The following is a 13,250-nucleotide window of genomic DNA, read 5'->3' as shown; positions in this document are numbered from 1 at the left end:
TATAATAAGTTTAGGCCTATAAATTAAATTTATAAAAAGTAATTAATTTTTAAATCTAATTTCGAGATTAAATTCGACTCTCGAAGAGTAAAAATACTTTCATTTAAGATTTACTTAGAATTATAAAATATAATTTTATAAATTTTAGGTTATTTAAAACCGAAGATTACGTTCTAAAATTTGAGAATATATATTTAAAGATTTTAATAGAAAAAAGAGAAGTTATATTAATTATAAGTCTAAGAAGTATTAAGTAACTTTAAATTAATTTGACTTTAATTAATAAAAAAATATAAATATCTATTATAGTTTATACTTCCCCACCTTTTTTTTTCTTTTTCTTATAATTTTTATAATTTTTATTAATTTTATAATTTTTATAATTTTATAATTATTATAATTTTACGACTTTTACGATTTTACGATTTTTTAGCGATGGAGATTTATAGATTTTAATCGAGGACGAAGCGAATTAATTTCGAAATTTATTGAAATTATTACTACTAAACTATCTAAGCTTATATTAAAGAGTATTCTTAATAGAGTAAATAAGTTTTTAAGAAGCGATATTTAAATTCTTTATCTTTAAATATTTATAAGATTAAATATAGTAATTTTTTTTTTTATCTAAAAGCCTATATTACGTTTTAAAATTTAAAAAAAGAGTTAAAAAAATTTAATAGAAAAAAAAAGAATTTTAAAATAAAATAATATATTTTTATTTTTTAATTAGAGCTATTAATAAATTTAATAAGTAAACTTTAATAAGCGATATTTAAGATTCTTCTTCTTTAATAATTATAATATTAAATTTTAATATTTCATATCTTAAAATAATTATTATATATATAATTTCTAATTAATAAATATATATATTCTTTATTTTTAAATTATATCTCTTAATTATTAATTAAAACTTTAATATATTATAGAAATAAAAAACTAAATATATATAAAGAAGTTTTTCTTAAAAAAAACGGTTTTATTTATTTATAATTATTTTATAGATAATTAAGTTATTAGCTCTAACTTTTCTAAGATTATATATATAATTATTATTTATTTTAAAATATAAAAAAAAATCTAAAAGCTTTATTGAATATAATTTGTTAGAAACTTAATAAAGTTTAAAATATATATTAATATACTATCTATTATTTAAATTAAATTATATATTTATAATATAAACTCTCTTATAATTCTATATAATTATTAAAAATTAAAGATTAGATTAAATTAAAAATTAAATTATTTATTTTTAAAATTATTTAATAGATTATTTAATAAATTTATATTTATATTTATACGTAAAAAATTAGCTATTAATTTAATAAGTTATAATATTTATATTTAATATTCTATTCTATTATAAGATTAAAATAAAATATCTAATATGAGTTAAATATATATACGCTATATAACGAGGCGAGGGATCTCAGTAGAGTTTCGAGGGGGGTCGAGGTTAAGATAGAATTTCGGATTAGAATTTCAAGTTTTTTTAAAATCTCGACTTCGCTTTAACTCGAAAGTAAGATTTGAAGATATATCTTATTATCTTAATAATTTCTAAGTATCTCTAAATAATTTCTTCAAATTTTAATATTTTATATTAAAAATAAAGTAATATAGAATATAGAATATAATATAAGATATAAATACTTAGATAGATAATTAGAAGATATATTATTATATTTATAAAGTATTATAAGAGTATTATAAGAGTATTATAAGAGTAATAGCTTTAAATTAATTTAATTAATAGACTTAACGAGAATAACGAGATACTCTTATTATCTCGATAGAAAATCTTATCTTAATTCTATCTTACCTCGTTAAAAATCTCGCTCTAAAGCGAGATAGTATTAAATATCTAAAACTTCGTCTTATCTCGTCTTATTACGTAGCGTAAATATATATATATTATTAAAATGAATATAAATTATATCTAAGTCTAGAATAGAGATATTTACTATATTAGATTTATAGACGATAATTATAATATCGTAGTTATAGCTATTATAATATACTATAATAATAGATAATTTAAATAAGTAGAAGTAATAGTTATAATAGTAATAGCTGGCTACTCATTTTCACTCTTATTTATATATTACCTCTATTTAAACGCTTTAAAATTCGATAGATTCGACGTAATATTAAAACGTCTATCTTTTATTAAATTTATATAATAAACGAGTAAAGGTCTATAAATTAAATTCATAATCATTTTTTTTAATTAGAGCTATCGAGTAAATTTTAATAAGCGATCTTTAATAAGCGATCTTTGATGAGCGATATCTGAATTCCTTACTTTTGAATATCTATAAGACTAAATTTAGTAATTCTTTTTTCATATAAAAGCTTATATTACGTTCTATAATTTAAATAAAAAAATCAAAAATTTTAATAGAAAATTAAAAAGTTATTCTAAAATCGAAAAATATATATCTATTTTTGAATTAGAGCTATCGAGCGAACTTTAATAAGTAATATTTAAATTCCTTACGCTTTAATAATTATAAGACTAAATTTTAAAATTTTTTCATTATTAAAAAGCGTAAGTTTCGAGCTATAATTTAAAAAAAAATCTTAGAGTTTTAATAGAAAATAGTAAAGTTATTAAAGGGTTAAAAGTAGAAGAAGAGATTTTTAATAGATATAGACGCTAATTTATTTATTTACGATATCTAATTATAAAGTATAAATCTAACGAATTTATAATTAACTATATATATAAATTCAAGATTTTATAGCTTAATTCTATCTTATTCTTTTATATATATTAATAAATATAATAATAATAATATTTTATTTCTATTAAGACTTTATATTAAAGAATTTAAATTATTATTTTTTCGATTTAATTAATCTATTATATTTTAAAGAAATTAGAAATTTTTCTTCTTTTATCTCTTCTTTTATTATCTCTTCTATTTCTTTTATATCTTACGAGTAAAGGTCTATAAATTAAATTTATATTCATTTTTTTAATTAGAGCTATCGAGTAAGTAGATAAGCGATCTTTGATAAGCGATCTTTAATAAGCGAACTTTGATGAGCGATATTTAAATTTCTTACGCTTTAATAATTATAGAACTAAATTTCAAAATTCAAAAAAATTCGAAAAGTATAAATAGCGCTTTAAAATTGAAAAAAAAATCTTAAAACTTTAATAGAAAACAAAAACGTAATTCTATATATTAATAATATATATTTATTTTTTTAATAAGAGAGAACGAGATTTTAATAGTTATAAACGCTAATTTATTTATTTATAATAATTTAATTAATCTAATTAAAGAGCGTAGCGAACTCGAAATAATAATTAACTATATATATAAATTTAAGATTTTTAAATTTAACTCTATCTTATTCTTTTATATATATTAATTATATTAAAATTTTAAATATAATCTTTAATAAAGCTCGCTCTTATAGTAAAAAATATTATATTTATTTCGCTATTATTATAATAATAATATAAAGTTTAATAAAAGTAATAATTTTATATAAGAGATATAATAGTCTTTTTTAATATTATTTAATTACTTCTAAATAGTAAATAGATTTAAATTAAAACTTATTCTTTATCTTAATATATTTATTTATATTAAGTCTTATTCTTTTTTTATTATTCTATCTTAATAAATCTATAAATTATTATTTAAAGTAATAAATTATTAAATAGTATTAAATATATACTTTTTTTTAATTTTTAATAATTTTATTTTTAATTTATAAATTAATTAAATAAATTAATTTATATATTAATAATATTAAGATTTTAAATATAAAGTTATTTATAAAATTATATTAAAGTTTAAAATAGAAATATCTATTATATTAATATTTTTAAATTTATTAAATAATAATTATAATATTATAATATAAGTAAAGATTTATAAATTAAGTTTATAGTTATTTCTTTTAAGTAGAGCTATCGAGCGAACTTTAATAAGCGATATTTAAATTTTTTATCTTTAAATATTTATAAGACTAAATTTAATAATTCTTTTTTTATTTAAAAGTCTATATTACTTTCTATAATTTAAAAAAAGAATAAAAAATTCTAATAGAAAATAAAAATACTATTCTAAAATTAAATAATATATCTCTATTTTTTAATTAGAGCTATCGAGCGAACTTTAATAAGCGATATTTAAATTCTCTATCGTTTAATAATTATAAAACTAAATTTAAAAATTTATTTTTTTATTTAAAAGTCTATATTTTATTCTATAATTTAAAAAAAATTAAAAATTTAATAAAAAATAAAAGTATTATATTGAAATTAAATAATATATATTTAATTAAGATTATTTAATTATTAAGCGAACTTTAATAAGCGTTATTTAAATTTCTTACAATTTAATAATTATAAAATTAAATTTAGAAATTATTCTTTTATTTAAAAACTTATATTTTATTCTATAGTTTAAAAAAGAAATTCAAAATTTTAATCGAAAATAAAAAAATTATTTTATATGTTAATAATATATATCTATTTTTTTAATAATTATAGATATTTATTAATTTATTTATAATAAGTTAATCGATCTAATTAAAATATATAATAACTCTAAATTTATAATTAATTATATATATAAATTTAAGATTTTTAAATTAAACTTTATTTAATTCTATTATATATATTAATTAGTTATTATAATATTAGCTATAGAAATATTAGCTATTATAATTTTAACTATAAATTAAAATCTATAAATTAATTTTATAAAAAGTAATTAATTTTTGAATTTAATTTTAAGATTAAATTTAACTCTCGAAGAGTGGAAATATTTTAATTTAAGATTTATCTAGAATTATAAAATCGAATTTTATAATTTCTAGATTATTTAAAAGTATAAATTATTTTCTATAATTTATAAAAGAATTAATAGAAAAAAGAGAAATTATATTAATAATAAATTCATAAAGAATTAATTAACTTTAAATTAATTAAATTTAATTAATAAAAAATTAAATTTAATATCTATTATAATTTATACTTATTATTTTATTCTATTTTTACTTTTATAATTTTATAATTTTTTATTAATTTTATTAATTTTATAATTCTACGATTTTTACGATTTTTATAACTTTTAATTTTTTTAATAAGAGAGATTTATAGATTTAAATCGAGAATAAAATAAAATGATTTCGAAGTTTATTAAAATTATTATTATTTAACTATCTAAGTTTATATAAAAAAGTATTTTTAATAAAATAAATAAATAATAAATTTTTTATCTTAAAATATTTATAAGACTAAATTTTATAATTCATTTTTATTTTAAAAGTCTATATTATATTCTATATTTTAGAAAAAAAATTAAATTTTTTTAATAGAAATTTTAAATATTATTCTAAAATTAAATAATATATATCTATTTCTTAATTAGAACTATTCGAGCGAACTTTAAAAAGCGATATTTAAAATCTTTATATTTAAATACTTATAAGACTAAATTTAAATATTTATTTTTTATTTAAAAGTCTATATTATAGTTTATAATTTAAAATAATATAAAAAAAATTTAATAAAAAATTAAAAAATTATTTTAAAATTAAATTATATAGACTTATTTTTTACTTAGAGCTATCGAGCGAACTTTAATAAATAAACTTTTAATAAATAATATTTAGACTTCTTATCTTTTAATAATTATAAAATTTAATTTTAAAATTTTTATATTATTAAAAAGCGTAATCTTTATTCTATAGTTAAAAAGAAAAGTTAAATTTTTAATAGAAAATAGTAAAGCTATTAAAAGATTAAAAATAAGATAAAATATTATTTAATAGTTATTAACGCTAATTTATTTATTCTATATAACTTAGCTAATCTAATCGAAGAGCGTAGATCTAACGAATTTATAATTAATTATATATATAAATTTAAGATTTTTAAGTCTAACTCTATCTTATTCTTTTAAATATACTAATTATAATAAAAATTATAATAAAAATTATTTAAATCTTATAGTACTAGCTATTATAATAGAATATAATAGTAGATTATTTAAATAAATAATAGTAGTAGCTATAGTAATAGTAATTATCTATATCGAATTTATCGAGTTTAAGAGCGTATAAATAAGAATAACGTATAAATAAGAGTAATAGACTAACTATTAGAATAAGTAATAGTTTTATCGAGATCGACTTACTAGTTAAATAAAATATCGCGACGCGTTATTATTCTTCTTTTCTATATCTATATTATAACTAATCTAGATTATATTATTATTAAATCTTTTAAAATTAAGAATAATAAAAAGACTTTAGAGATAAAAATTTTATTAATATTATATAGTCTAGTAAGAAGAATAAAAAGATATTCGATTCTCTAATAAGATTTATTTTACTATAGAATAAGAAGCTTAAATTTATATAACTCGATTCTACGATAAACGATATAAATCGAATTATTAATAATATAAGTCTTAAATAAATTCTTATATATTATATTATTAAGGAATTATAAAATAGAATTCTAAAAGTAAATTAATACTCTATTAAGACGAAATAAGATTCGAAAATTTAGATATATTACGTTACGTTAAAATTTTTAAAGAGAAATCGAGATATCTATAGTACGTATAATTAATATAATATCTCGAGAAAAATATAATTTTAAAAGAAGATAATAACTTTATATATAGCTATCTATCTTAAAAGAATATAGTAGCGATATTTAAGAAGAAATACGATATCGAGTATTATATTAATTACTCGTACTCGCTAGATTTCTCGTCAATTGAGAATATATAAAGGATTCTTAAATAACGTGTTAAAAGATATCGTTATAAGACGAAAGAAGCCTTAAGGAACGTAATTATGTACGAGTGAGAGCAAATTGATTAAAAGGAAATCAACAGATTAATCCTTAGTATGCCTGATCGTATGCAGGAGTGCTTGGATCGGGATGGTATGGGTACCAAGTACTAGAAACCATGTAGTCAAATAATGGTGTTTTGGTGTCTTAGTGTTTTGGTGGGGGAGTACCTCGGCAAAACTGCCACTTATTCTGACAGCCAGCCTGGTGGAAACGAGTATGTCGGATCTATCGGATTTAAGATGGCGTAAATGGGGGTAGATACATACGATTATCGTGTTGCACATTCGTCTCAGTTTCTTCTGTTTTCTTTTCACCTTACAGCACAAACCGACAGCTTCTTCCCCAGCCTATCGTTGGCCATTTAAACCCATGGCTTCATTGCGTCCAGCTGTTCGCGGTCGTGTTGTCGGAGCTTTGACCTGCCAGAGAGACTCATATATCAGAAACCTCGATACGGAAGTAGTATCATGCAGCCAACTTCTATCGCCAAAGGCCGATCTCTCTGTTATCAAAACCAAGACCAAGGCAGCCGAAGCTTCCACTAACGAGAAATCTTCTTCTGCTTCTCCACAGTGGTTGATCGAATTTGCTGACTCGGTGCTTTTCCCCGAGGGCACGTCTCTAACAATTGCCTCTCTCTCTATAACCTCATTATTCTGTGGCTAACGAGCTCTCAGGCGGCGGCCAACCGTCAGACTATGGTACTATTACCTCCTTGACCAATTCCTCACCCGACCCTACTCCGATCACAGTCGTCACGCGCCAGGGACTTCACTGTGTTTGCCACTCTCCCAAACCCTTGCCACCTGGTACTCCTGTACGTCAAGATGTCGACTTTCGGCGTCGTTGGGACCACATGCAACAACATACAGGCCAGCATTTGCTCTCTGCTATCATGGATGGATATGATGATCTGGAGACACTTGGATGGGGCATGGGAGCAGGGAATGATATGAGCTATGTGGACGTGCCCCGAAAACCGTCCGACGATGAAATGCAAAGCATTCAAGAGAACTGCAACGCTGCTATACGACAAAACATTGGGATCACAGTCGAGACCCCTGACAACGCCCAAAGTGACAAGTTGCCTGATGACTATGACAAGGAAGGAGGAGTTGTCCGTGTTGTTAAGATCGGAAATCTCGACGCCAACACGTAAGCCCGCTCTCGATTTAATTTCTTTAATTTCTTTTTTAGTCGATTGACTTTACCACAACAGATGCTGCGGTACTCACCTTCGTCAAACATCGCATATCTCCCTCCTCCTGTTAGGTTCTACTCAGTCCGTCCACTCCACCAAGTGTCGTCTGTTCTTCATAGCGGGAGACCGAGCTATCAACCTAGCCACAGCTTCTATCCATTCTGTCCGTTCTATTGCGAGACTTGTGTCGTCAGCAACTACTCCTGCAGAAGTGCTCGCTAATGTGAGTAAGGTGAAAGAGAATGCTACGGAGTTGAAGAAGTCAGAGACGAAACTGCTCACGGACATTGCAAAGTATGAATCGGATCGTGTGAAGGCTGTTTTGAGCACCGGGATGAATGCATTCGTTTATCGTGCTGTGCAAGGATTAGACTTCATCAATATGGTTGTTGCTCAAGTCAAAGAAGCCGTTGAAGAGGGTGCAGTGCTTGTTTTGGCTTCGGGAGAGGGAACCAAAGGAGGTCAAATCGTTATCATTGGGGACAAAGATTCTGTCGAAGACTTTGCCACCAAGATTAAGGAAGTGGTACCTGAAATCAAAGGTGGTGGAAAGGGGGGAAGGTGGCAAGGAAAAGTGATTGAATGGCGGAAGGGCGAATTGGAAGCATTGAAGAAGCAAGCCATCGGCTGAAGGAGCGAGAAACAGTGACCTCGATGCGAGTGCCGCTATTCAATGCTGCCCGAGCGGAGATCATAACAGGCTGCTACTCATGTGCTGATCTAAACGCCTCTGACGCTTGCATTGGCCCCACTCTTCGAGCTCTTATTATTGTTCGATAGAGCTAAGATTTCCCCTTCTCTTTAGGATGTAGCCATCACACCAGCTTTCTTCGAAAACCGCTGTTAGCAGGGAGAGTGCAGAGCACATTTGCGATTAGCTTAAGGACATACTTTATCTCGAAAGCAAATGCCAAATGATACTCGGACTTCTGCAACTTTACATAGCAAGTTCAAGCACCCAACTATACCAACTCTGATTCCCATCGTATCGCTTTTGTACCGCTTCAAGTTCAGTGTAGATGTTGAATCCTTGGACTACGTCGGATAACCGTATAGGCGAGTCCGTATCCCTACATAAAGATACTGTCCTTCCAAGACTTGGACCAAAATCCCGAGCTCAGCCTCAGACTTTCAATCCCGGCCCCGAAGAAATACAGGGTCTTTGCACGACAGCTTACCCTCTTACGGCTTTCGAGCAGTGACTTGACAGGTTTCGAACATGCTCATTAAGCGAGTCTCTTTATCAAGCGGTTAAGAATGGTATGGCTGCTTATGGGAACCAGTAGGGCCGTTCAAGCCCTGTGCAAAGACTCTGTACGAGGGTGGTTTGCAGAAGTCCTTGGACACTGCCGAGATTATTCCGGTTCCCCCACTAAAGATTCCTACTAATTGATAGAGAAGTCTACTTCTTTTCTACATACCACTAGAATTCAATGCTTAATCCATCACGTTCCTTACACTGTTCTACACGCTTCTGCATGTGACAGTTTTTATCCAATTTGCCTCCTTTAGGCCCTCTTCGATTACTCCCAAGGATATATTCATCAATTTCCCATTGTTCGATGCGGTCCCACTCCTCTTCAATAGCATCACGTAGTTGTTGATGCGTCATGGAATGATGTAGCTTGACTCGAGACTTTAAGATACGCCACACGTTCTCAATTGGGTTGAGATCTGGTGAATTGGCTGGCCAATCATCAATGTAATCGAGATCCATATCGGCTTTGGCCCACCGACAGCAATTGTCTAGAGTTCTGGTACCGTGAGACCCATCGTGGTCTTCCTGAAAGATCATGCCCTCGCCACGTGCCTCCAGATACTCTTTGCGTTGTCGTACAATAGGAAGAATGTCATGAGTGTACCGTTCCTGAGTCATTGGTCCACCCAATTTGCAATTTTGTTGACGAACCTTCCCATTTTTGTAACGTTTGTCAACTCCCTCGGTGTATCGATCAAACACTAATCGAGATTTGAACCCCACGGCTACCATGGCCCACACAGAAAATTGAGAAGCTGCAGTACGACGACGTTTCTGTATGCAATCGCCGCAGGAACGCTCTGATTTGAGGCGTATAACCCAATCCGTATGCCGAGAATTTTGATGAAAATAAGACTCATCAGAGAAATAAACCTATTTACGGTCAATTTCTCCAGGATCAGCCTTGAAAACTTGAGAGATATATACCATTTTCCATTTCCACTCCGGCCAATGATGCTCTTGACACCATGATTTCCGCTTGCCCGCTTGATCCTGACTTATCCAACTTTTTTGACACGCCCGACACTTGTGATAACCCCACCGATTCATGTGATGTCGTACGGTATCTGAAGATAAGGGTGGGCCGAACTCCAGAGGTGGATACGCTGGCACGGGGGCGAAATCTGGGGCTAAAGTATCCCAATCCTTGATACGCTGTAGATACCGACCTTGTAATGAGTGAATCATCTTTTTGATAGTGTCATTGTCGAGTTTGCAAGGTGCTCCGGAATGTGATTTGCCAGGGCGACGAGTAGAGGCTTCGTAAATAATGTACTGAGTACTGCGTGGGATATTTGTCTCGGTACGAATTTGGCTGCCGGTATACCCCAATTTCTTCATTCTTTTGACATCGCGACGTTTCGGTGTAGGCCACTCGGTATCTGATTGGTGAATAGGATCAGATGAGAAGGTATGTGTACTAACACGCTTGCGTTTAGTACCAGCCATGTGGTGTGGAGTGGTGTGGATGTGGACATGGGTAGAAAAAGGAGGTAAGCTACCGGAATAATCTCGGCATGTCCAAGGACTTCTGCAAACCACCCTCGTCCCACTCGGTAGCTACAATGTGACAACTTCGACTCGGCCAGCAAGAAGCTTGGGCGCTACATGCCAACAAGTTCGAGCGTATTCGATGGACCGGCACGGTGCGTGTTTCAATCGATGGTCGATGCAGTCATGACAGACATCTCATCATCGTCAAACCTCCTCACCATGTTTTCGGGCAATTCGACGTCACCCCATCCGCCGGCAAGCGTCGCATATTCGGGTGTATAACCTGTTGGCCACAAAGCAGATAGTCGATGCTGGTTTAGGTATATCCAGCATTTCAGAAGATCGTGGTTGAATAAATCGGGTAGGCCATAAACTTGAAAGGGTTGAGGACCGAAAATCTTGCCTTTGATACTGAAGTATTCCAATTTTGCGCGTTCCTCATCAATTTCTCCACGGGGTGGTCTGTTGAGGGGTATTCCATTCTCATCAACCTGGAAGAGCAACCGTTGTCTGATACTCTCTTTGTTCAGCGAACAACCGTCCCACGAGAATACCTCATCTATCACTCTTTCCCTGCATCTCTCTGCTTCGCTACCGGTCAGATTGGTAATGAGCTCAGGGGCAGTTGGAGGTTGGTGAGAAACGGTAGCAATCATGTCTGGTTGGCTTCCCTGGATCAAGTCTTCGTCTCCATCAGCAAAGTCATGTCCAGCCGGTGATGCCGTAGTGGATCCGGCCCGTGAGTTCAACGATTCTGGTGCTGGATTTGGGGGTTCCCTCAAAGCTGTTTGTGGCGACTCATTATGGACTGCGTGATCTCCGGGCGCAGTTTGAAGTCTGTTTGGATAGCTGTTTTGTCTCCCGTCGAATATTACCGAGGTTTGGCTTACGCTACCGGTGTTTCGCCGACTGAGGTTTGTTGATGCCTCGTGGAATACTTGTATCGATGACGAAGGTGCGCTTGGAATATGGGTCAATGCTTCTTCTTGTTCTGCTATCAAAGGCCCGTCTGAAGTTTCGAGTAACTCCTCTTCTGCTCGACGGAGGTTTGTTGATGGCTCGGGTGGTACTTGTATCGGTGACGAAGGTGCGCTTGGAATATGGGTCAATGCTTCTTCTTGTTCTGCTATCAAAGGCCCGTCTGAAGTTTCGAGTAACTCCTCTTCTGCTGTTGCGGGTGTGGTATCGGCTAGTTGGTTTTCTGTTGCTGACCGACAGGCCTCGAGATATAGAAGCCACATTTGGGCATGTTCTGCTGCTGAATGTTCTGCTGCTGAAGGAGAGGATATTGATCGCCGGCTAATGTTTGGCAGATGACTGAGCCCGAATGAGAACTCGCAGAAGCTAATTATACAATTAGTATTAAAGACGTTGAACTTTCACAAGAGGCCAAAAAAGATTTGAGGTCGCGAAGTTCTATACGTACCTCCATGCGAGTGTGCATATGAATGTTAGTATACCAGAAGCTATTATACAACCGTGTTTGCATAATCGTGAGCGGTCGTCGACCCCCGAAGATTCATCTAACGTATCAGATATCGATGCGTGGTGGAGAAACGCTAGAGTGAACGATAAGAGACCATCCACTAAAAGAACGGTGAGTGATGATAGTATGATGGCCAACATCAAGTGGCGGGAAAGAATCCATGAACTTGAGGGCGCCTGTGTATTCAATATGATATACATTGTGCAGGTTAGAGATGTTAGGCGACGGAGTCAGGTGCTAAATGCTTTGGATTCCGTATGAACACAACAGTGGCTATGAAGGTAGATATGTGGATACTGCCAAGCCACGCTAGGCCCAACTGGGCCATGTGTTGAGAAGTGGCCTGGTCCTGAATCTCCATGCCTTTCTCTGTTGCCTTGAGAATCAAATGCCTGCTGTGCATCACAGGCTCACTTGCTGCTGGAGGATCCGGGGACTTGTATTCTCCAAATTCTTCTCACTTTTCCTTATCACATGCTAACCCTAGCCCTGTATCCCGTACATCCACCGGCGTATACCCTATTGCTGTTAGCCGCTAATTCAGCCTTTCACCTATGTATTAATAGACCTTCTCGTGCTATGAAACCGGTGGCGTAGCTCAGGCGTTGCCGCGTGTCTCGGGGACGTGCTCGTGATATTAGTGCTTGTACTTAATTGCCCTTGTAGCAGGCTTACTCCGGGATGGTTATACTTATTTAAGAGATCGTATCGTAATCGTCTTAACTGTCCTTATAGTAGGCTCATTATGCTCGTTACCGTTATCGTAGATTTTACGTTTCTATTTCTAGTAATATAATCTTCTATACTCGTAGATTAATATCGATCTTTACATTATACGTCGTATTTATCGAGCTTTAAAGTATAAATTTAAGTAGATATAAGTAATCTCGATTTTACTATTTATTTTATATAGAGTTATATACGTAATTTTATCTAATTAAATTACTTATTTCTATCTTTAATTATA

At 30.2% G+C, this 13,250-nt stretch overlaps 2 protein-coding genes across 2 annotated transcripts; one reads left to right on the top strand and one right to left on the bottom strand.

Annotated features, from left to right (window-relative positions):
• Positions 1–7,739: 7,739 nt before the first annotated feature.
• HO133_000015 (uncharacterized protein) lies at positions 7,740–8,676 on the top strand (the record flags this gene model as incomplete). The annotated part of the gene is made up of 2 exons (XM_037290955.1): positions 7,740–7,999; positions 8,064–8,676. The coding sequence occupies 2 exons, from the start codon at positions 7,740–7,742 to the stop codon at positions 8,674–8,676; spliced, it is 873 nt and encodes a 290-aa protein (XP_037157829.1).
• A 2,282-nt stretch (positions 8,677–10,958) lies between these two features.
• Positions 10,959–12,038, bottom strand: HO133_000014 (uncharacterized protein; the record flags this gene model as incomplete). The annotated part of the gene is made up of 1 exon (XM_037290954.1): positions 10,959–12,038. One exon carries the CDS (start codon positions 12,036–12,038, stop codon positions 10,959–10,961), a length of 1,080 nt encoding a protein of 359 aa, XP_037157828.1.
• Between the last annotated feature and the right edge of the window lie 1,212 nt (positions 12,039–13,250).

Source organism: Letharia lupina, assembly GCF_014066315.1.
Source record: "Letharia lupina isolate WasteWater1 chromosome Unknown contig_1, whole genome shotgun sequence".
In the NCBI taxonomy this organism is placed as follows: Eukaryota; Fungi; Ascomycota; class Lecanoromycetes; order Lecanorales; family Parmeliaceae; genus Letharia; species Letharia lupina.
The sequence above is the reverse complement of the archived record's forward strand: the minus strand, read 5'-3'. Positions and strand labels throughout refer to the sequence as shown.